At 55.4% G+C, this 24639-nt stretch overlaps 1 protein-coding gene across 2 annotated transcripts in view; it reads right to left on the reverse strand.

The window, feature by feature from the left end:
- Positions 1-24639, reverse strand: part of FADS2 (fatty acid desaturase 2) — a 30568-nt gene extending 5929 nt beyond the window's left edge. The window contains exons 1-7 of one of the 2 annotated variants that reach the window (XM_025878261.2): positions 24124-24639; positions 16676-16786; positions 14794-14991; positions 14569-14670; positions 9579-9704; positions 2438-2498; positions 1971-2047 (exon numbers count right to left, since the gene is read on the reverse strand). In XM_025878261.2, the coding sequence (XP_025734046.1) occupies positions 1971-2047; positions 2438-2498; positions 9579-9704; positions 14569-14670; positions 14794-14991; positions 16676-16786; positions 24124-24330 (882 nt within the window). In that variant the 5' untranslated portion in view covers positions 24331-24639. Of the gene's footprint in view, positions 1-1970; positions 2048-2437; positions 2499-9578; positions 9705-14568; positions 14671-14793; positions 14992-16675; positions 16787-23808; positions 24051-24123 lie in introns of those variants that run through there. The other variant, XM_025878260.2, reaches the window with a different exon arrangement.

Genomic DNA, 24639 nt, shown 5'->3' on the forward strand with positions numbered 1-24639 from the left:
AGAGAAGGAGCCTAAGGCTGGAGGCCTGTCCCTCCCACCCAGCTGGAGCCCTACTCCCCAGTAGGGTCAAGGGCAGGGCTGCCCCCAGGCTCCCCACCACCGAGCGGAGGGCCCCAAAAGACCTGAGGGGCCCTATCAAATTTCCCTGGGTCTGCCATCTGATCCCATCCAGGCACAGTCTTATTTCCTTTCCTGTTGCCCTTATTGAGCACTTTGTCCCTTGGGGAACAAACACGGTAAAAAGAAAAGTATATATTCAGGCAGGAGTCATCTGCCATAAAAGTTCATTAAATACGCCCAGCAGCACACCACGAAACCCCACACAGCAGGGCTCAAACTCCTCTTCAGCTTGAGTGACTCCTTCCAGGCCCCAGGGAGCCCAGTGGAAGCAGTAGTTACCATAGGCGAGAGATCTGGGCTCAAATTCCCATCGTGCAACTGACCCAGAAAGTCCGTCCCTCCGGCCCGTGTCACTTCACTCATTAAGCCAGGGTCAAACGACATAACGAGGGTGGCCGTGCTGGGACATAGTAAGTACGGATGAAAGGCTCACTTCTGGAAAAATATCGTGTCCTAGAAGTGGGTGGTACAGGTTCTACCGACACAGGACTGGCAGAGACTTCCAGAGTCCTGCTGCCTCGCTCACCCCCGGCCCCCCACCCGGGGCTCCTGGGTCCCAGTCCTGGACATCAGCAGAATCAACAGGCGTGGCCCCTTTGCCCACAGTTTCAATGAGACAGGACAAGGCAGAGGACTTTGAAGCCCTGCAAACGCTATAGAAATATGAGGGACTGTTACTTGAGAGAGACTGGTAGCTGTAGTGGGGGGACAGTACAGGACACGGCCTGGGTTCTAAGGGCCTGACCCACCCCTTGGTGTCACCCTGGGCAAGTCCCCAAACTCTCAGAGTCCCAATACTTTCATTTATGAAACTGGACTAAGAAAAAAAAACAAAAACAAAAAACCCGTGAGCCTAAGTGACCCTCCACTTGGTGTCCAGGGCAGGGGGCCCTGTCCCTGACCCCGCGAACCCCGCTTTGCCGCAGACTCTGCCTATTGGTGACTACTCCATCCAGGTCATTCTGATCACCTTTTTATGCCGAATCCCGCCTGCACATGCACATAAAGCCAACGACGGGGGCGTGTACCACACGCACCCTCTCTCTCTCTCTGGACACAGAATCTGGAGCTTCCACCAAGCCTGGTGTTACAGGCTGGATCGTGTCCCCTAAAATGCACATGTTGAAGCCTTCATCCCAGGGCCTCGCATGGCTTTATTTGGAGATAGGGTCATGGCCGATGGGGTCAATAGGGTGGGCTCTAGTTCACTGCGACCGGTGTTCTTAAGAAAGGGGACTCTGGACACAGACACAGATGAATACAAGGACAACGATGCCGAGACCCAGGCAGAAGACCCAGCGCCCAGCAGCCAAGGACACTGGCCCAGACCAGGTCGTGCCTAACTGCCCACAGAAGGACCTACGCGGACAACACCTCGTCTCGGACTTCTGGCCTCCAGAACTCTGATGCCGCATCTGTGCCGTGGAACAGAGCGGCCTTGTTGTGCAGCCTGAGCAAACGAATCCACCTCTCAGCTCAGCCACTGCCCGGCTGCTCTCCCTTTACCACGGGGAGCGTGGTGTGCCCCGGCCCACGGGGTCTCAGGGCTGCGCAGGGCCGCGGGCACACGGGAGGCAACGGCCAGAGTGGCGGACAGGCGGGCCCAATTTGGCTCTCATCATGTCGCCTTCAGGAGCTTTCTGAGGCAGCTCTGCAAAGGCCGTGGCCCCCCACTGGCCCCGCGGGGTGTGGGTAGCAGGGGATCGTGTAGGGATGTGGCCTGCCTGGCTCCTGGCAGCGCCAGAGCAGGTGCCTTCCTGAGAGTGACGAGGCCGCCCCCCCACCTCCCGGGGGCAGGGACCGGGGGCAACGTGCAGGCCCCCGGGGCCCACCTGTGCCCCTTGACTCACCACCCAGTCTCGGCGTCTGATCATGGTTGTGATGATCTGGTACTGGAAGTACGTGGGGATGAGCATCGGCGGCCCGACTGCGGGGAGAGCAGGGGTCCTTAGAGGCATCCCGTCCCACCGCACCGGGCTGGTCAGTCAGGGGGAGCCCGGCAAGCGCTGAAGTGGGGGCCCAGCTCCGCAGCTCCCAGGCAGAGGCAGCGACATGTGCCTGAGGAGGGGCTGGGAGCACGTGTCCCCCTCCCCCCCCGCCGCCCCCTTTCCCTACCCAGGGGCCCCCGAGTGTGGGACCCTGGGCCTCTGGGTCCCGTCTGCACCATGTGCCAGGAGCAGCTTACTCGGGATGGATGGCCCTTCCTGCTCAGACAGGCTCAGGGGCGATTCCTCGGTCTAAAGAGGTGGCAGGTGGTTGGGGGAGGGGACAGATGGCCATTCTGGGGTGTGGTTGGAGGGCAGCCCCCAACACTCACTCAGGAAGAAGTACTCGTGCTGGTGGTTGTAAGGCAGGTATTTGAGCTTCTTCTTGCCGTACTGAGGAGAGAGGAAGAGAAGGTGAGCACCTGGCGCCCCGCAGGCTCCAGCAGCCCGCCCCCCCCCGCCCCGCCCACCCTGCAGTCACTGTTTCTATCCTGTCAGCCCACACCCTGGGCCCTCAAGGCTGGGCCCCTCTGGCCCTCTGGCCCCTAGCTGCTCCGGCCAACACCGGCCACCACTTCCTCGGCCCCAGCTGAGGGCACCGACCCCGAGCTTTGTCCCATCCAGGCCTCAGCTCACGCCCTCCTCCGCCAGCCCAAGAGCCTGGGGCTTTTGAAGCTGAGGCTCAGGGTCAAATCACTGCTCAAGGCCACACGAGAAATGGGCCCAGCTGGGATCTGAACCCAAGAAAGCTGACTCAGAGTCCACATGGCAGGCACCAAATAAATAAGTGTTTGTGGAGTGAATGCACAACTGAACAACTCATACGGGGTCCCACCGAGGGAGCTCCTTGGCCAGTCTCCACCCCTTTGAGAGTGAGAAAAGCTCCCGGGGCACGCTGGGGAGCTCCCCAGAGCCCGCAGCAGCTGGGGGAACACAGATAAGGGCCTGGGGAATTGTTAATAGTCAACCGGGCTGGGAGCATCTACCTCCCTAGAGCCCCCTGCAACTTTCCAAGGCTAATCACTTCTCCCAGGCAGATACCTTTTAGTCGAGGATGCTGGCAGGCCAGGGACCCACCCAGGGTACCCTGGTGCCCAGAAAGTCACAGCGAGGAAGGCCGCGTTGGGGCCTGGGCATCCTCACTGCACCAAGCCGCTCAGGCCACGCTGAGCACGAGCCTGTAGGGGAGTCACTGCCCCACGGGGTCCCTGGAGCCCTTCAATGCTAGGGTCCAGCCTTCTGCAGACCAGCCCACCTTGCTCCTTGGGGACTGAGACCATAAGATGTTGCTCAGAGAGTGACCTCCGCTCTTGCTTTCGGTGCCAAGATCTGCCAAGATCACCGGTACAGGTCACTTAGCCCCTGCACCCCCACCCCATTTGGCACCCAAATCACTGGTGGTTAAGAGGAGCCAAGGAGAACACAGGCAAAAACGCCGGGGGGCTGGCACCTGGGACACTGCCCCTCACTCGCCCTTCCCCAGATCCAGCCCTTTGCAGGTGCTCATTCCTACTTATTGTACTCAGGAGATGGAGACACGTTATGGATGCAGAGACCCCGGATGTTGGCTAAGCCAACGCCGCTGTCTGCAGGTGGGAGCGGAGAGGGTAACGACCGTCAAAATCGCAGGGAGGGCCCACGACGCCTGAAAGTTGGAGCCCTGCATGGGAAAGAAGCCCAGCTTGCCCCCAGGACCGGCGCCTTGGCACCAGCAGCCATGGTCATGGCCCATCTGGCCGAAGCACCACTAGAACCGACCCCTTTGTCCTGTGTGGCCTCCTGTGCCTTGACAGGGGTCTCACTCATCCCCAGAAAGTGTGGCCATTGGCACAAGGACGGTCACTAAGGCCGGGGCTGAGGCTGGCCTTGGAGAGGTCCTAGCCAAGGAGGCTTCAAAGGCAGCCTTGGAAGATTTCTCAGAGGAGGGAGTAGAGAGGCACCCACTCAGTGGCCTGTCGGGGTTCCAGGGAGCATATGGCCCCTGGATCCTGCTCTAACCTCCTCCCAGAAGCCAGGAAACAGACCCACAGGCCCAGCCTCTGTGTGCAGGCTTCTTGGCCCTGAACAGGAGCCCTCCCTGCCACAGCTCTGCCCATGGGTCATCCCAGGAGGTGGCCCCAGGCCCCATGGACCCTCTCAGGCTGGTTAGACTCCTGGGAAGTGAACACTAAGGGCAGCCCAGACAGGTGGGCGGACCAGAGAGTTCCCACAGAACGACCCAGGGGCAGCTAAGCTGCTGGGGTGGGGGGGGAGGGGCACCAGGGGATTCATTTGAAGTTGCGTTTCCGTAGTAAGCATGCTGTTCCCATTGATTTATGGTGAACTCTGGGGAGCGACAGGTCCCACACGCTGATGCTCCCCCAGCTGCCCCTGGCCCGTGGGCACTCCTGGCCCCCACGTGGGCCCCTTCAATGCTGCAGACTGTCCTGCAGCAGCTGCCCGGTCCCCGACCTCTCTGTCAGACCCTGGGGGTTCCCGGGCTCAGGGAGGCAGGGCCTCAGGATTCAGACACAATTCAGCATTTGAGCAAATTGCTCCACACACACCCTCCTCTGCCCCGCCATGAGCCGTGGGTCCCCGCCTCATCCAGTGGGGGTCCGATGGGCACTTCCCGGGGCTACTGAGGGACCGGCCGATGAGGCGGGCAACACGGTCCTTCAGGAACAGAACGGCGAGCTGCAGTCCCAGCGACGGGCACGGCTGTGTGTGGTGACACACCGAACCGTCACTGCACGTCTGTTCCCAGCTCGGTGACCTCAGGTGGGGCAACTAACTGCAAGGCCACCTGTCAGGGTATGGCTTGCCCACAGCACCCACTTTCCTCGGAAAACCAGAGAGCACAAGCTCACTCTGACGATGCATGACTACCTTGCTGGCTCGGCTCTCTGCCAGTGTCTAGCCCCGTAAGTCATGGGTGCAGGGAGGGCTGGAAGAGGGCTTTAGAACGTACCGAGCTGGGGGGAGGGCTCCAGGCATCTCAATTCATCAGAAAGCTGGAGGGACCCAACAAGCCAGTTCCCTGGGGTCCAGCAGGTGGTGGCCCTGGGCAGGTTCCTGTGGGACCCAGAAGCCCTGGCTGGGAGCAAGACAGCCTGGGTTTGGGTGGTAGCACTGCCTTTTCCTGCTAGAACCTCAAGCAAGTTACTTCACGTCTCTTGGCCTTAGCCCTTCCATCCTTGAAATGGGCGTGATGAGAGCCCCTGCCTCATGGTTAAGCAAAGGTGAAGTGACGTCCTGCGTGCCGGGCCTGGCGCGGTGCTGGGTGCGCGGACTCGGTGAGAGTCTGCCCTCCTCCCCGCACCTCCTCCCGTCCGGGAGAGTCCTCATCACACACAGGGAGAAAGCTCAGATGGCTGTCATAGGTGAGGCTTGGGGAAGACAGAGGGTGCTTTCACTCAGGCAAGGCGGCTTGTTGTGGTTGAGAGATGAAAATGGTAGCAGACCAAGGGCTCCCTTTGACGCATTCCCAAGCGGTGGCTCAGAGGGGACGCAAATCAGGGCGGAGGGAGGGGGAGCCCTGCCAACCCTGGTGGCCTGGTTTCCCGGAGGTCCCTGCCCCTTTGCCCAGGCTGGGCTGGCTCTCCTGTGCTCACCCGCTCCACAGACCCCGGGCCAGGCTTGGATCGCAGGCTGAGTGCATGCCAGGGGCATGTGCAGGGGACTTTTCAGCTTTGGAACAAAATGTCTGAGAATGACAAGGGCCTTCCTTGTCCCTTCAGGGTTGGGGGAGGGGAGCTGTCGCAAAGCCCAGTCCCCACCTCTGGGAACCCGCAAACTCCCGGAGAGAAATGAGCTACATGGCCAGGCCGGGCATGCGCAGAATGGCAAGGCCCCGGTCCACGGGCCCTGACAGGAGGGCCCTGGTTGTTCCAAGGGAGGACTGGTCCCTTGGCCGGTTCACAAAGAAGCCTGGAGGGTTGGCTGCAGCCAGGCGGTGGGGCAGGGAGAGCGTCCCAGATAGGTGGAAAGGCAGGATCTCCGGGGAGGAGGTGCAGACACCCGCGGCTTCCGAAAGCCTGCCTCAGTACCACAGGGATAATGGCCTCCCCGTCGCCCTCTGGGATGTGGCAGACCCATAAAGGGAGGGGCGAAGCCTGCCGCTGACTTCACCTCTATTTAATGCTGTTCCAGAAGCTCCAGAAGTAAGAGGGTGGAACTATGAGAAAGAGTGCCTTTTATTATTTTCAAGGATATAACTGTCTACCCAGGAAACTCAAAAGAGAACCAACTGAAAGACAACTTAGGATCGCAGAGAGGCCTGGGCAGACGCCAGCTGGACCTAAGCTACCCACCAAGTATCAACAGCTTCCCGGAACATTGGAGGAACACTGATCCCAATAGCCAAAGTAGGAAAGATCCAGGATTGAACCGGAAAAGAAACACCCGCGAGACGTATAAAGAAAAGTATAAAACAGAATTTTAAGAGAAAAAAAAAAAAGGCTTGAGGAACTGGAGAAACAGGCCTTACTGCAGGATGGAAAGACAGAGTGTGAAGATGGTGACTTTTGCTAAGAGGGCTGCCGGCCAGTGATGAAGGGCCAGGGGTGGGTGGGGGGCCGCCCGAGTCTCGCAGAAGACGCCCCCCGCCATGAGGCTGACCACCCAGCTCGGGTGCGGGGCTCAAGGGGGCACACTGCCCCGCACAGATGGGGCCGTGCATCCTGATGGGGGTGCTGGGGAACCTGGCTGACTCCAGACAAATGAGAAGGATTAGAAGCCTACCCATAGCACGTGTGGCCAAAGTTAAATACTTCAAAAATGAAGCCACAAAACACGGAAAATAATACAAATGGAGAACTTTCTTGGAGCGTCTGGCTGGCTCACTTGGTAGAGCACATGACTCTCGATCTCGAGGTTGTGAGTTCGAGCCCCACGATGGGTATAGAGACTACTTAAAATAAAATCTTAAAAAAAAAAAAAAGAATTTCTAAGCATGAAAGAAATTAAAGGAATCTGCAGGAGGGGGGAGAAAAGTGAATACCTCTTTCTACATAAAACAAACAGAATCCTCCCAGAAGTCATAAATAAGACCAAAAGGCAGAGAACTCATGAGGAAAGGGATTTCACTGTTCAGATTCCTCTACTTAATTTCTGCTTAGCTCTTTGGAGCTCGTTTGTTTACCTGGGCCTGGAGATAAGAGGCCTGGCCTCCTTGCTCTGGAGGCCAGAGGCTGGCTCAACAACCCCAAGGCCTGGCCACATGGGGCCAGGTGGGTGGCCCTGGTGTGGTGTGTGATATGCGGGCCTGGCAGGAGACAAGGCCGTCGGACCCACTGTTGCCGGGGTCCCTCCCAGGGCCGCAGCATGCTCTCGTGGACACCAGGGCACAGCTCGACCAGGAGCCCAGCAAATATCTGGCCTTTTCACCCACACAGGTGTTAAGAGTTGAGGATTTCCACAGGGTGGTCTTTCAAATGCTACTAGCAATGGGGTAACCAGGTTTCCGAAACCTCCCACCCGGCCCCGGCCCCAAAGCTGGCACTGAAGAGGTGTCTAGGGAGAGGAGGTGTTGGAAGAGGCTTCACTGGCCATGGCACAGAGCAGAAAGAAGCCTTCCTACCAGCAGAGCTGGTGAGACTAGATTTCTGGTGTTAGGGACACAGAGAACAACTGGCAGGACAGCCACCAGCTCTCCAACAGGAAACCTCACGCAGAAAGGGAAGCCTTTGATTTCACTCAGCAGAAGGCCCCAAGTTAATCAGCAGCATTATCTGGACACCTCTAATCAAAGCTAGCAAACTACTTCCTAGAAGAAAGAGGCAAGCAGCATGTACTTTGGAAGGGAATATAATCCCTGCCTGGCTTCCCAAGTACTGAATGTTGGCTAATTTCCTCTGCTATTGGCCATGTTGCAGAAAACCCATGTTTCTGCTCAGATATTCTCTTGGGTGGAACTGAGATGGGAAAGACAGGGTACAAACTAGAACTGGAGGGACACCCTCTCTCCTCTCCTTGTTCCAAGCCTCGGATGCCAACATTGTCAGGAACACACCACTGGTGGGAATCCGGGACCCTGCTCCTTCCTCAGTGGGCCTTGCTTGACAGATGCTTACTGAGCCCCTCCTCTGTGACCGGCCCTGGGATGCTTACGAGCTGTACAAAAGCAACAGGATCTTCTAAACTTGGGCTTACCTCATCACTGAACTTCCAAAAGGCAAAGCATAGGTAGATTTTTTGGTAAATTAAACCCTAACATAAAGGCTGTCCCATGAGGGCTCTACTTTCTAAAAAAAAAAAAAAAAAAAAGTGTTTAAATGAGGGCATTCTTTAAAGGCACTGGGGGTGATTTTATTAAAAAGAAATTAAGAATTAGCAACAAGTTTCCTATCTTACAAAACAGCATGGGTTACATGATGCTACAGAAATACAACGGAGCACCACACAGACCCAGGCAAAGGCCAAATCACCTGGACGCCCAGAAAGAGGCCTGTGTTTGGTAAGGCGGCAAGTCGCAGGACAGAATGCCTAAGTTTTAATTTTGGTTTTTAAAATGAGTATGTGCTGGGGCGCCTGGGTGGCTCAGTCGGTTAAGCGTCTGCCTTCAGCCAGGTCATGATCTCAGGGTCCTGGGATCGAGCCCCCGTTGGGCTTCCTGCTCAGCGGGGGGGTCTGCTCCTCCTTCTCACTCGGCCCCTCCCCCCGGCTCATTCTCCCTCTCTCTCTCAAATAAATAAAATCTTTAAAAATAAATAAATACAAAATGAATGTGCATATGAATATGCACATAAAAGAAATCTGGAAGGGTTTACGTACCATGTTTTCATCAGTGGCTACCCTCAGGGGTATGATCTTTGGGGCAAAGGGGAATGATGGAGGTAATAGGAGATTCACTTTGTGATTTTGTGTATTTCTAGTAATATTTAATTGCTTGTCACAGGTAAATTCTATATTTATACTAAAAATTGAACTAACATAAAAATAAGGCAGTGTGCTAGAGCAGAAGGAAATGACCTCACTCTCACATCCGGGGCTTCATCCTAGACTAGCCGCTAAATTAGTTCAGGATCCTGAACACATCCCCTCCTTCCCCGGAGCCTCCCTTTGTCACATCTGGTGAAGCAGGTTGGACCAGACTACGCTGAGGTCCCTCTCAGCATCGAGGACTGTGACTCTCCCAATAAGATTTCCTTGAGCTGGTGTTTGGGGACCACACTCGAGCCCCGGACCTGTGCCTGCCTGCTGAACCGGGACCAGAGTTCCCTGGCCCCCAGAAAGAAACAAGCCGGGAAATGTTCTTCCCCAGCCCATGGGAGGGAGAGAGGCCTCTAATGCTGATAAGGAGCTGGTTCATTATTCATACGTGAGGCCATTCCATCGAAATTCCAGCTTGAGCAATTCAGGGCGTCCAGGAAGGGTTTCCAGGTAAACATCAGAGGCAGATGTGTTTGGATGACTATCCAACCTCCAGGATTCCTTCCCTGGTTCCAGCTCAGGTCAAACACTCCCCACGTCAACACTGACCCTTCATCATACCTCAATGGGCTGCGATTCGCCCAGGACGAGCAGGTGCAGCATGTTCACATCGGGATCCTTGTTGAAGATGTTGGGCTTGGCGTGATGCTGGAAGTGGCGATGGTTCCACCAGTTGGCGGAGGCACCCTGGGTGGGGGGGAATGGGGTGAGCAGCGCCAAGACTCAGAACCAACTTCTCCATCACACCCGGGGCCTCGGGCCCCCGAGCCTCCGAAAGCAGCCCGGCCAGTACTGAGTCCAGAGGCCAGGACTTGTGAATGGAGCCAAGCCAGGCCAGCCCTCCATGTTTCCCCATCCCCCACAGCAATGGCGGCGAGGCCGGCTGGTGCCAGAGCGCATGGCGAGCACCTTGGCTGGTGTGGGGTGGCCTCTGCCCTCTGCCAGCACCAGGTGTGAGCCCCCACACCCCTCAGTCTCCGCACGTCCCCCGAGCGCTGTGTTATACAAGGAGAAACACTTCTCTTTCAGGAACGGTAAGAGAGGGTCTCTACTACATGGCCCAGGACTCTACTCCTAGGTGTGTACGCAAGAGAAATGAAAACATGGCCACACAAAATCGTACACCAACATTCTCATTACTCAAAATGACCAACAGGTGGAAACTGTGTGGCCATGCCACAGAAAGGTGGGAAGCACCTGCTACAACGTGGACGAAACTTGAAAACCTCCTGCTGCGTGAACGAAGCCAGACACAAAAGGACCACATATGTGATTCCATTTATAGGAAATGTCCAGACTAGAGAATCTAGAGATGGAAAGGTTAGTGGCTGCCCAGGGTTAGGGTTGGAGACACATGGGAGGGATGAGGGGGTTGGGAGGTGGCAGCTAAGAGGTGTGAGGTTTCTTTTGGGGATGATGAAGATGCTCCCAAGTCGATTGTGATGATGGTTGCATAAATCTGTGAATATTCTATAAGCAGTTGGCAAGAGACAACCCAACAGCCAGATCAGTTGCTGCCCTGAGCCGTGAGGACTCAGTGAGGTCCCACCCGGAAGGCCAAAGGAAGGCTTAATAAGCCATCGCTAACAGGAACAGGGACGAGCTCCCAGGTTCTAACATGAAAATATAAAACCATGATTCTAGGAGACAGGAAGCATTGCCTGAGTCTTTATTTCAAAGTCACAAAGATCTGTCTCACCAACTCAAGCTCTCGACACAGTTTGGAGGCATGTCTCTCCCCAAAGTTGCCCTGTGGCACATAGAAGGAAATGGGACCCTTCCGACTCTTCACTCTTTACTGGTGAACTACTGCTGGATCAATCAACCCTTGGGCCCAGGGTCTGGCCATCCACAAAAAGAACTAACTGCTAAAACAAACACTTTGCTTGGAAGATCCTTTTAGCACAAACAAGGTCTCTGGACACGGAGAGGCCTGGGCAGGCACAGGTGTGGCCCTTGCCTGTAGCACGTGGGTCTCAAAACCCATCAAAGCGGGGAAAAAAAAATGTCAGTGAGTGAGGGCTCGGAGGACTGAGGACTCAGCTGACACATTCACCTTTCTAGCCGGAAGGAACCCCACTCCTGGGAAAGGTCACATGGAAAGTCCCCAACACAAAGAAACTGAGGAGCAAGTCATGTTAAGAGTGGGCAGATATTTAGAATACACCGATCCAGGGATGTTTGTGGAATAAATGAAGGAAGGAAAGAGAGATGAGCTGTGAACGCCCCGGGGATGAGTCAGCGAAGGGAGGCCGTTTTGCTCTCTCTGGACAGAGCTAGTCCTCCGGGGGGGTTCTCTTCCATTCTTCACTAGGCAGAGCCCTACTTGGTCTTCCCACCCAGAAGCCCTGCCTGCCCTGGGATGAGGAGCAGCCCTGGGGATGAAGCGGTGATCCAGAGGCAAGCCCGTGGCCTGGCAAGGGAGAGTAGGGCACCCCAGCACCCTGAGATGGGGCCGGGAAAGACAAGCAAACCTGGGGGAGGAGAGGGGGCCAGGCAGAGTGAGAGTGAGCGGTGCCTTCCTGACAGAGGGAAGAGGCCGGGCGAGGGCCTCAGGGGCCGGGGAAGGGGCAGTGTGGACTGCTCCAGAAGCCAAAGGCCCCTTGGTTGAGCCGAAGACCCAGGATCGCAGCCAAAATCCTGAGCTAAACCCTATCAGACCCTGAGGGAAATCGAAAAATGTGTACTCCTGGCTTGAATGGTCACAAAGGCATCAACAACGTTTTCCGAATCGACTTTTTGGTTGGTCTCATTTTCAAATGAGAGAATTGCCAAGTTGGATGACTTTTCTCCACCGAGTGACAATCTTAATTTAAAAATTAAAAAAAAAATTTTTTTTTAGGGTGGGAGGGGCAGGGGGAGAGGGAGAGAGAGAGACTCTCAAGCCGACTCCCCACCCAGCACGGAGCCCGACACAGGACTCAATCTCCCGACCCTGAGATCATGACCCGAGCTGAAACCAAGAGTCAGACGCTTAACCGACTGAGCCACCCAGGCGCCCCTTAAATCATTTTTAACTAACTTAAACCAAAGTAAAATAATAATAAATTCTGTTATGGTACAAATAATATGCTTTCCCTTAATGTTGGGACCTTTAATACGTCCAAGTTCCCAACTCTTAAATATTTCTCAACTACTTTAATTGTTCTGAGGAAAAAGACCAACTAACCATTAAAAAAAGAATACATACAAACACGCATATAGGGTCACAGATTGTTTCCTTTTGCCTCAGGTTCCAATATGGCCCAGCACAGTCCTGATCTTTATTTAAAATGTTGCTATTTTGTTCACTGTAGATTTTCCTTGGCATTAATTTTGTTTTTTAAAACATACATCAAAATGTTCTTCATCCTGATTACTGAGTCCTTTAGTGTCCCCTTGAATTTTGTGCCCAAGGCAAGTGCCCCACTTGCCTCGCCCTCGTCCTGGCCCCGGTGGCCCGAGATGATGTATTGAAAAAGTTGGCGGTCCCCTGGTCTCCATCTCCAGATGCGGAGTCTGGAGGGTGCTGGCCTTGCAGTGTGCCTTTTATCCTAAGTGCAATGCCGAACAATTAAAGGGTTTTTAACAGAGGTGTGATGACTCAGGACTCTTTGTACAAGACCATCCTCTGAAAAACCTGTCTGCAGGAAGAGCCCGCAAGTCGGGATGGGGAGAGCCCACTCTGGAATCCCGCAGCGGCTCAGGCTGCCAGTAGGAAGCAGGTCCCAGCCCCTCAAGGCGCCTGGCACCCCATTCTCTGCTCCCCTACCAGCTTGTGCTAGGACACTCGAGGTGGCAGGGCACCTGGGGACCTCCCTGCAGCCAGCCCCCTTTTTTCCCAGCAAAGGGAAGCCAGGAGAGCAGATAGATCTACAAGGCTTGTCTGCAGCTGTGTGACTATGGGGTGCCAGACTGGTTTCAGCCAAGCTGTGAGGCTCCAGGCTCTGGGGCACCCTAGGGTGAGCTGCATAACTGTGCCCCCCGGCCTACACATGGCAAGAAGGACACAGCAAAGCAGAGAACTGACCAGCCATGAGTGCAGCCCCTGAATCTGACCTCTAACCTCTGGGCCCAAGTACCCCGTCTTCCCCCTATCCCAGAGTTCTGATGTCATTAGCCCACATTCTCCATGGAGGCCAGTCCTCTGCCCTGGCCTCGTCCTCCGTCTGACACAAGAGCTGCGCTCCAAGGCCCTGCGAAAACTGAGGGATGTGGGCGCCTGGGTGGCTCAGTCGTTAAGCGTCTGCCTTCGGCTCAGGTCATGATCCCAGGGTCCTGGGATTGAGCCCCGCATCGGGCTCCCTGCTCGGCGGGAAGCCTGCTTCTCCCTCTTCTACTCCCCCTGCTTATGTTCCTGCTCTTGCTGTGTCTCTCTTTGTCAAATAAATAAATAAAATCTTTAAAAAAAAAAAAAGAAAGAAAAGAAAACTGCGGGATGTGAGGCAGGAAAGGCCCTCCCGGCTTCCACCCAGAATCTGGATACAGGACACAGCCCATCTTTGTTAAGCGGGTGGGGATAACGCAGGTCGGGAGTGAGATGTTACTTTCCAATACCGAGGAGGGTTTTGTCCAGCAGACAAGAGTATGAAATGAAACAAAGCGCTCTACTATGCACACCCGCTCCCTTCAGCCCTGAATGTCTGGACAGAAACCAGGTTCTCAGGCTGCCTCAGGCTCAGGGCCAGGCAAGCTGCAAGGGAACCGGTTCCTAGTTCAGCGCTGGTTCGCCCCCAACCAGATCCGGGGCCCACAAGACAAGCCATGGGCTCTCCGCGGTCTGGGTTGAAGGGAGTGGGTGTGCATAGTAGAGCGCTTTGTTCCAAAGATGGGGTACTTGGGCCCAGAGGTTAGAGGTCAGAGGCGGGGTATATGCTTAACCCAGACAGCTAGCTCTTCCCAAGCCAGAGTGAGGCGGGGTGGTGGGATTCTTTAGGACCCAGCCTTTCTTAGGAAGCAGCTGGCTGCTTCTGGGAAAGGGCCGAGTAGGGGATGATCTGTTTCAGAACGAGCCGGCAAGGAGGTAAGCCAATCGGATGAGTCCAAGGTCGCTGGCAAGTCCAGCCTGTCTTCTGATGAACTTGCCTCGCTGTAACGCTTTGTGGGGCGACCTCCTCAGCGGCAGGGGGGAGGACAGGAACTATTTCCCCACGAGCCTTAAATACAACTCTGGTCCTGTGGCCCAGCTGATCATTGTGCTCTTTCATGTCCCTTATCTAAAGACTTCCGCGACAATATCTCTCTTTCAGACTAAGAGGGACTTATTAGAAAAGTTTTTAGATAACGAGCAAACAATATCAATATCATCAACTGAGTCAATGTACAAGGGCAGTGTGCGCCTGTCCTCATAACCAGCATGCTGCTTTTGCTGGTCGATTTGATACGGAGACAGGGCTGGGAAGGTCAGAGGAGGGGAGGATTCGAAAACCCCAGCAGGAAGGCCTGGCTCCCCGGCGCGTTACCCTGAGGCCACAGACACTGACCCGGGAGGAGACTTGGCCCCGGGCAAAGTAAGCCAGGGCCGAGCCAGCTGCTGATTGATGGGCAGACGCCCAGGGCTGCCGGTATTTACCTTTAAGTGGCCAATGATGAACTTGTGGACAACGTGGTTCCATGCGGACTTCTTGAAGACAGACAAGTGGCCATAATCGTGTTGCAGCCATCCAGCTTGGGCCTGGGGAAAGAGATGCTTTCACAGAGCCAGCCTTCAAGCGTCCCCGGCCTCTGCGAGCTAAGGGGGTGGGGGTGGGGGTTAGGGTGGGGGCTGTAGGCGTCCGGTGAGGGTGCCCCACCTCACCTGAGAGGTAGCAAGGACAAAGGCTGTGATGATGGTTGGAATCCAGCCATTGCCAAAGTAAAAGATGATGAACCAGGCAATGCTCTCCATGACGATGATGTGGGCCAGGAGAAGGAGGAAGAACAGGTGGTTACTCTTGAACAGGTTCATGTCCTCAGCGGCCTTCCTCAGGGCCCGGAAGTCCTCGGTGATCTGGGACTGTTGAGCAAGAGCACAGGGAAGGTGTTGGCCACCTAGCTGCGCTGGAGGGGACCGATGTCTTCTCGCCAGGAGAAGCGGTGGCAAGAGGGGCCGCTCCACAGGCCTGTGACCCGAGGGAGCCCAGCCACCACGCATCACGCCCGCCACACCTGCCTGGGCCTCCACAGCCCGGAGGACTGCACATTTGGCCCCAGCCAGGTAGGCGGCAGAGAAAGGATTCGACTCAAAAGCCAGTGTTTTGCACACCACGTTCACGGTGGCATTACTCCCAAGGCACGAGGCAGAAACAACCCAACTAGCCATCAATGGATGCATGCCTAAAGAGAACGTGGTCTATCCGCACAATGGAATAGTATTCAGCCTCAAAGAGGAGGGAGAGTCCGACACCCGCTACTGCAGGGATGAACCTTGCAGACCCCCTGCTCCGTGAAATTAAGCCAGACACCACAGGACAAATACTGAATGATCCCATGTACCTGAGCTACCTAGAGTAGGCGAATCACAGACAGGAAGTGGAGTAGTGTTCACCGGGGCTGCAGGGAGGGGGGATGTTTAATGGGGAGTTAATGTTTAATGGGGACAGTTATAATTTGGGGTGATGAATAAGTTCCGGAAGTAGATGATGGTAAAGTTTGCATAACAATGTGAATGTGCTCCCAAGCCACCAAACTGTGCATCTAAAACTGGCTAAAATGGTAAAATTTGTGCTATGTACACCACACACACACACACACACACACAAGCTCGCACTTCTCCACTACCCAACCCTGCCCCCACTTGCTCTGGGCACTCTGTCGAGGGGGTTGTGGTGGGGGACACAAGACTGCCGGACGACATCCCTGCCCCTAGGGAGTTCAGGGAGGCAGGACCACTGGGTGGGCCTTGGGGATGTGGAGCGGGGGAGGCCAAGGTGGAGTCGGGGGCAGCTCTGGAGACATGAGCATGGCTGGGCGAAGGAGCAGGGGTCAAGCAGGTGGGGGGAAGAGGGTGCTTTGAAAGGGTAGACAGGGTGCCATGTGGGGGGAGGAAGCCAGGTTTGGGAGCCCGGGTGATAAGTGGCAAAGAATCTGAAGAGTGGCTAACACCCGTTTAAGTCGGGAAAGCGGGGAAACCAGGTAGGGGCCAAGAAGGCAGCGTCAGGAAGGCGGAAGCCCACAGGACACCGAGGAGAGGCGAGAAGCTGCCTGCCTACAGGGGGGCTGGGGAGGGCGGAGGGCGGAGCCATGGGTGAAGGAAGCAGGATGGAAACCCAGGTCAGCTCCAGGGAGGGGTGAAGACAATCTCCCCCCATCAGCCTTGGGGAGAAAGGGGAGGGGCAGAGACGGGGAGAGCCAGGGGAAGGGACACATGGAATGGGCTGGATTTCCCGGGAAGGAGAGAGAGAAAACGGTGGGAGGACGGGACCAGAAGAGAAGACCCTGGGCCCAGCCTAACTCTATTGACACCACGGACGTGAAGAGCCTGGGAAAGAATCACTCCAAGGTAGGGGGCCAGCCTAGGCTGGCAGCAGGAGGAAGAGGCTCACTGCAGAATCTGAGTCCTGCCTAACCCCAGGCATTGTGCGGTGGCTCCCTTGGACTGGCATAAAATTCCCTTGGCCCACACCTGGCACTCTGTCTTTGGGTGGGCACCCCCTCTCCCTGCAAACCCTCCCCTCCTTCCTTGGTCTGGGCACACTCACGTTCTTGCCATGGTCCTGGCTGGGCTCCTCCGGAGCCAGCTCTCCAATCAGCAGAGGCTTCATGAACTTGCGCACGAAATCAAGGTCACGGTGGAAGGCGAGGAAGGCATCCTAGGGAGCAGGGAAGCAGGTGGTAAGTGGGAGACCTCAACCAGGGAGGGCAGGGCTCACCAGCAGCCGCTCTCCACGTCCCCACTTGGGACACTGAGCGAGGCCTCCCGGGACCTGGCCCCAAATGCTCTCTCCTGCCTCATCTCGGCGGATTCCGTGGTGCCCGGCCAAACCGGCGCTACCCCTGGGTCTCCACCCTCAGCTCACCAAGGGTGTGTGCAGACATTCAGGATGCCTCCGGGCGAGTCAGAAAAATGTACCCCTGCAGGGAGATGCACGGACTGGGCAGGGCACCCAGGAAACCACACCACCCGCCACCCCAAGCACATGGTTTACAACGAAAAGCACAGGGCTGGAGCCCACTACAGCACAGAAAATGTGCTTGGGAGATCATGTCAAGCCAAAACCAAATACAGAACTAGGCAAAAAACATGTCTGACAAAAGCTTTTGCATTATTAGAAAAAGCATGAAAATAATTATGAAAACGATGAAGCCCTAAACGGTTATGTGTTAAGGTAGTGGCATTATGCCTTGCTTTATTTTATTCTCAAACTTTCTCTAATACTGCTGTATTATTGCTTTTAAAATTTAAAAAGTAGGGGTGCCTGGGTGGCTCAGTCGGTTAAGCGTCTGCCTTCTGCTCAGGTCATGATCCCAGGGTCCTGAGATCGAACCCCATGTCGGGGCTCCCTGCTTGGCGGGGAGTCTGCTTCTCCCTTTCCCTCAGCCTGCCGCTCCCCATGTTTGCACTCTCTCTGTCAAATAAATAAATAAAAAATCTTAAAAAAACAGTATTATTATTGTAATTCTAATTACAAAGTTATAATGTGCTCGATTTGGGCAAATTTAGAGAATGTACAGAAGAATAAAGAGGAAAATAAATACCACCCAGAGAGCGACCACCATTGCTAATATTTTTGCTTGTTTCCCTCTAGGTTCTTTTCTATATGCATTATGTAAATTATTACATAAATCATCTCATAACCAACATGGCATTTCCATTAGGGATGAGCAGACATCATGGGCTACAATACGATGACCCAGTGGCAAACATTTACCCAGCAGTGAGCCAAACTTTCACACATTGCAGGACAGAGGACGAAGTCAAATGACACCATGAGAAACATCAACGTAGCTGGGGGTGGGAAGTGTGTGTGTGTGTGTGCGCGTGTGTATGTTGGGAGGGGGTGTTTAGCCTTTAAAAAGCTGAAAAAAGGGGCGCCTGGGTGGCTCAGTCGTTAAGCGTCTGCCTTCGGCTCAGGTCATGGTCCCAGGGTCCTGGGATCGAGCCCCGCATCGGGCTCCCTGCTCCACGGGAAGCCTGCTTCTCCCTCTCCCACTCCCCCTGCTTGTGTTCCCTCTCTTGCTGTGTCTCTCTCTGTCAAATGAATAAATAAAATCTTTAAAAATAAATAAATAAATAAAAGCTGAAAAAGATAAAACAAAAAGATTATTAAAAAGGCAGTGCTTGATTTGAAAGTCTCCTATTTGGAGGGGGAAAAAAAATAAAGACCCAGCCGTTCCACAGGTCATTTTTGGGGTTGAAGGAGAAAATTTGAATATGGACCACATATCTGGTCATAGGAAGGACTTACTGTTCATTCTCTTAATCGCAAAGAAGGTATTGTGATGATGTTAGACCACGTCCCCATTCTTAGGAGCAGGTGGTGAAGAATTGAGGGACGAGGTGGCTCATTTCTCAGCCAGCATCCGCTGCCCTACCTCACCCCAGCCCCAGGTCTAGGTCATGCCCTCAAGCCCCCGCCTGGGCTGGGGAACTTGGTGGAGCAGAGGGACAGACAGACAGACTCCCATCCTGACCCAGGCCATTCCTTGGCCATTTCCAGAGGGCTCTCGGGTGGCCTCTCACCCCCCCATGTGACAGGGAGGGAGCCAGGAGCCTTGTTTACGCTCCCTCCCCGAAGGCTGAGCACCCTGTGGTATAGATGAAGACACCGGAGCACAGGAAGGGGACATCCTCTGCTCCAAGTGCAGAGCCAGGATCAAATCCAGTTTCACCTGACTCAGGGACTGCTGCACCACATCCCTCCTGCCCGTTGAGGAAACCAAGTGCTGTTAGATTGTCTGGCCGTCCCTGGTAGATCTGACGGCTTTCTGAGCAAACCAGGTGAAGAACACCTGTGAACCCACCAAACTCATGCTGATGCCAGGACCTTAGCACGGCGCTTCCTTCTGCCTGGGAGCCCTGCTCCCATGGTGCCCCGTGGCCAGCTTTTCCCAACCACCCCCCAGCCCCACACTCTCTCTTGGACATTGCCCTGTTTTGCCTTCTTCGTAACAGTTACAAATTCACGGGCTGTATTACTTCCATGTATGTCATTCTCCACCCCCGCTAGACTATGCTGAGCTCCACAAGGGAAGGGCCACAGCCGTCTGCAACCGTTGCAGGGCCACTGCAACCCCAAGGCTTACGACCATGCTTAAGAGGGGCTTACAAGTGAATGTGAGGGCCCAGGATCCCACAGATCTGCCGCCTCGAACCCCAGGAAACTCTCCCACTCTGCAATCATGTTCAGACCCTTCTTGCGCTGTTGTGTGCAACTGGCTCATGCTTCTAAGACACCAGAACTCTTCACCCTCTCCCGCCGCAGTCTGGGGTTGCAGAGTTGCCGCATGTTGAGACATGTAGGTTAGCCACTGAGCTACACTTAGGTGTACATAAGCGCTAACCTTTACCAAACTCTAAGGCAGGTCCTATTTTAGAGACAAGAAAAGAGACTGAGAGAGGCGAAGTTGCTAGCCTGCAGGCACATTGCAGGTGTGCCTACTTCTAGAGTTTCCCAATGTTCATACACATGCCTCAATCAAAACAAGCTTCCTCCCCGCTGAGAGTTGAGCACTTTTTGTGTCTTCCCCTTCAAAGCGTCGCAGAGGGACCTCACACTCCTACAGAAGGTTCCCAGTAACTGTTGGGTTATAGAAGTGTCTGGCTGGTGCTAGGGACGTCACCAGGTAAGGCAAGAGGGGGCCAATCCAAACGTTGACTTTGGGAACAAGAATTGGAACCAGAATCTGTCCTCACTTGTCAGGAAGAGAAGCCAACGGCTTTCCAGGAGGGCCTGAGACAAGGGTGAAGAGAAAGGAGCAGCAACAGCTTGAGAGCAGACTGGACCTGTCCTCAGGCGGGCAGGTGTGTGGGCTGCAGGGTGGGAAGGGCAGGCTGCTGGAGGAGGGACCAGAGATCCCAAAATGGAAGACCCCGTACGCTGCACTTCCTGTTTCCGCCACCCCCAGCGCCAACGCCAGCCAACTTCTTCGTGAAGACACCTTCCCTGGCCCAACCCCACTCAGGGTAGAGCTGGTGGCTCCTACCACACCGAGGGTTGGGAGCCATGATTTGTTTCCGGCTGTGCCCACCTTCTCTGCAGAGCAGAGCTAGTCTCCAGGCCAGCCTCATACATCTGGGCACTGAGCCTGGACCCAGGAAACATGGGAGGAGCAAACTCAGGGCATTCCATGTCTCAGGTAGCAGCCCTGGGGAGCAGGACTCCGCAGAACAAGGGGTTAAAGAGGGAGAAGCTGAGGAAGTACCCTGAGTTCTCAGCTAGAGACAGAGTCACTTGACGCCCTTCCCATGGTGGAGCCCCTGGACCGTGGCGCATCCCACGGAAAGGAAGAGGCTGGGGGCCGAGCTCTGTGACCAGAGCGTTCTCGATGAGAGCATCTCTCAGCTGGTATCTGGCACACGCAAGGCCCCGGGGGTGGGAAGGGCACATCTACACAGAAGGTAGGCGCAAGTGACAGCAGAGGAAACCCACGGGGCCTGAGAGGATTCTCACAAAGGATAAGCAATGGGAGGATGCTTCGCTGGGTGCTTGCCTGAGGCTGCAGTCAGCGGGGGGCCAGCCTGCCCTGCCCGGATCCCGCTCAGAAGGTACAGCTGCCTTCTGGGCAAAAACAGAGGAGCGATTTCATGCGCTGTCAACACCTTTTCCTTTGGTGAAAATGGGGACACTCAACATTTCTTCACACTCTGTGGTCTACTTAGCTACCTACTCTGGGTGCTGGGGACATGCACATAGGGGCACAGGAGGCTAAGGGACACCCAGTAACGATCCCTCACACCTGTAGGGCGTCCTGGGGGTGAAAGAGTGAAGTTATGCACAGCCCATTGGAGCCTGGCAACAACCTCCCATTTCACAGACGTGTGAAAGCAAAGTTCACAGGAAATGCCTCGCTTAGGAATTCCTAAAGCGGGGATGCAAGCCTAGGTCCTCTGACTCCGAATACCACGACCCTCCTGCCCTGTCTAAAGGAGGTCAGAGATCGTGCCATTTTCAACCGGTTGCCTTTTCATTAGAACAACATAGGAGCAGGTTCACCGATGGAAAGAACCCTGACCACTTCTCGCCTTCCCCGGGTTCTAGTAGGCGACCGATGCAGATGGGGCAGGAAAAGCTGGAGACAAGGCAGGAGGTGGGGAGCTGGCGCCTAGAAGGAGAGGATCCAGTGTCAAGTCCCAGCTTGAGAGGAAGGGAGAGAAGCAAACCCACCAGATGTGGTCATTGTCTGAATTGTTCATCTTAACGCCCGGGGCCCAGCTCAGAGCCGCGGAGACACCGAATAATTGTGTGATGAATCGCAGCTGAAGATTCAAAGCCCCAAGTGGGGGAAGCTCTGCAGTGGTGGGTGGTGAGCCTCTGCCTTGAAGAGCAGACATCCTTGGGACGAGGAGCGTTCCTTTTCCCACAGCAAGGTGGAGAGCAAAGGAGTGCCAGAGGGCAGGGGAGGTGGAATAGGAAGGGAGAGAGGGAGAGGGGTGGGCCTAGAGGGCTCTGTGATGACAGATCCTGAGCTCAGGGGCTGAGTGCTACCACTGGAGCAAGGTTTTCAAACTCGAGCAAGGTTTTTAAACCTAAGAGCAATGAGAGATACCTACAGGTCTGATCCGAGGGCCAGCTGCACTAACATGCACGCACGTGCTCTGTGAATTGCAAAAATTAAGCACCTGTATTCTTACAGGCAAGGCCAAATTCTTCCTTCTGCAGAAGCACCAAATGACAGCTGCGCTTGGCTAGGTCACCCTTTGGGGAAGAGGTGATCTTGACTTCTGAGGCCCTTTCTTCAGAAACAGGAAAATCCCTTATAGAGGCCCTGAATTGTCCCAAGAATGGCTTCTTGGACTTTCGGCCTCTTCGGAGGATGTTACTGCACCATGATCGGCTCAAAACAGTGCGCTGAGTGCTCCGGGGGATCCGAACTCTTATCTGCTGACCGGTCCCTCCCCAACTTGCATGGCCCTAATACTCTGTCTGTCCCAAGCTCTAAGGAAGAAGTCTGTGCTCTGAGAGGCAAAGCCACCTCTCAACGGCCCAAGACCAAGGGTCTCTTGATTCCTAGCCTATTCTTACCTCCCAGGGTCCTCTGTCCTTTCCCTACACGCCCGTGCTGCCCGCGGCCTTTCCCCACCCCGGTCCCAGACAGCGAAGAGAGGAGAATCCAGTTGCCCACTCCACGGTACACCACTATATCCCCACTTAGCACATGCCAGGCCCTGAAAGCCTCATCTTAGAAGGTGGTAAGCTTCGGGGATAAGGATTTCGCAATGTGTTAACACAACACATAAAGGGGGCGTAGATTTCAACATTTTTTTTCACCTAATTCCTTGTTGCTTACTTTACCATAATCCTCACCTTCTTCTCTCACTTGCCTGACCAGTGACAAGAAGCAATGTTTCTAGTGCTTACTCACAGCTTATGAAGCGCTTCGCCGCACAATATATATTTCTCCACGTAAGAGAGCATAGTTACTGGTGGGAAGAGCTCGGCCAGGAGGCAGGTCTTTTATTTGAGAATTGCCCTTACCCAGCTCCTGCAAACAGGGGCGGGAAGGGCCACGTGACATAACACAGATGGTCTGAAAACCTTACGCCCACTAAGTTATGATTAGCGGCACAGCCCCCAGGGCTGAAGCAGTGTTGACAAGCAGGTAAAACCGGATGGGCCCAAAAGCTGTAGGCACCATCTCTTGTTGACCGTCTTCTTGAGCTCACATATATGCCCAGACCCTGCTCCCCAAAGCCATAAGCCATTCGCAGCCTAGATTATAACTGCCTGGGTAGGCCTATCCCAAGGAGACTTGGAAAAGGTAGGGAGATCAAAAGTTGCACAGACTGACAGGGTCCAAACAGCTAGGACAGCAAAAGCCCCCAAATGGTCAGCATGCTAGGCGTCCAGGTGCCACGATCTAGCTATCTCTCCCGATCCAGCTATCTCTCCCGATCCAGCTATCTCTCCCGATCCAGCTATCTCTCCCGTGGCCTCTCCCCTATTCACCCTTCCCAAGTAGCCTCCCACTCGCTGCCGCCGCCGAGGCCCCTTTCTTCCCTCCTTGACTCTCCTGGGTTCCCTCTCTCCCATTGGAGTTCCCCTGGGCTCCAGCAGCACTCTAAAGAAATGCAAGGATTGCAGACTCGGGATCAGGAGGTGCCAAAGGGACTGAGCCACACCTGGTGTGGGTAAGATGGGCCGCTCTGGCTCTGGCCCCAATACCTTGGGCTCCCAATACCTTTAGGAGTGCAGATGAGGGAAGGGCATTCCTGGCAGGATTTAGAAACAGAGGACCATTGAGTAGTTGAGAAGTCTGAGTAACTCTGGCCCAGCTGGACCTGTTGCCAAACCAGCCTAGGGTTGCTAAATCCACACTGCTCCAGGCCCCTCTCGACCTGGGCTTTGCAAACTCTCCTTCCAATTCCCCACCCCGGTGCCCAAGAACCGACCCTTTAGGGGATGGGTCCTGGTAGTCCTTGCAAGCCTGAGAACAGGAGCTCCCGGGCGGTCTCTCTGTGGCAGCCATTGCGGACCTTCTCAGAGCAGGAGCAAGCCCTGCGGAGACAGGCCTTTTCCTTCCTCACCCCCTACTCTGGCTGGAGAGTGAGGGACGTGCGCTGAATCCCACACCTGGCTCCTCTCCCGCTCCGCTCCTCGGCGCCCAGAAGCGGCCATCTTCCGAGCTGGGGATGCCAAACACCTAGGGCCCGAGGGCCCCCTTTGGGGAGTACCTGGCTCCGTGTGAACCCGGCGGAAGGATGGGAGGCCTGTGTCCTTAGCGTGCTCGGTAGACCCGGTTCCCCACCGCTTGGATCTCCACCGCGCTGCTGCCTCCCGGGCTCCAAAATCCGACCCCCATAGCCAGGTGGCCCCGCTGTCCTAAAGGATGAGGGTTTGGGACGGGGAACGAGCGCAGTAGGCACACTTTCCTTGCCTCCAGGACGCTCCATTCAGCGCTGAAGGTCTGGTTTGGAGCCCTGGGATCCCTGGCTCCTGACTCCCGCCTGCAGAAGAGAAAGGCGGCAGGAGAGCCCCCACACCCTTACCGTAGCGTCCTCCCCCGCGTAGTGCCCGATGACCCGCTGGCCCCCTGGGTGCCGGCTGGACCATTTGGTGATGTTGTAGACCTTGCGGTCGATGACAAGCCACTTGTCCGTGCGCAAGGTGTGCTTCTGAATCTCCTCCCAGCTGAAGGTGGGCATGGGCGCCTCGCGCTCGGTGGCCCCCTCGCCCTGGTTCCCCCCTTTCCCCATGCTGCCTGCTGACCGGGATGCCCCGTGCACTGTGGCCTCCACGCCCGCAGCTCGAGTGTGCGGCCCGGGCCCTCCTCCCTTTCGGCTTTTGTCTTCTCCTACTCCTCCTCCCGCCGCGCCCTTCCCCCAGCCTCCTTGCCCGCGCTCGGGAGTCACCCCTGCCTTCCCTCTGACTATCCCCGGCTACCCAGTGCCCCCAACTGGTGTCTGTGCTCCGCCCCGCCCTCCGCCCGCCAGCCCGTAGTGGACTTTTGCCTCCAGGAAAAACTCCGGGGTCGTTCAGGACCTGGACGCCTCTTCCGCCCGCCC

Source organism: Callorhinus ursinus, unplaced genomic scaffold (assembly GCF_003265705.2).
Source record: "Callorhinus ursinus isolate GAN/ISIS: 27379988/994484 unplaced genomic scaffold, GSC_fseal_2.0 scaffold51, whole genome shotgun sequence".
Taxonomy (NCBI): domain Eukaryota; kingdom Metazoa; phylum Chordata; class Mammalia; order Carnivora; family Otariidae; genus Callorhinus; species Callorhinus ursinus.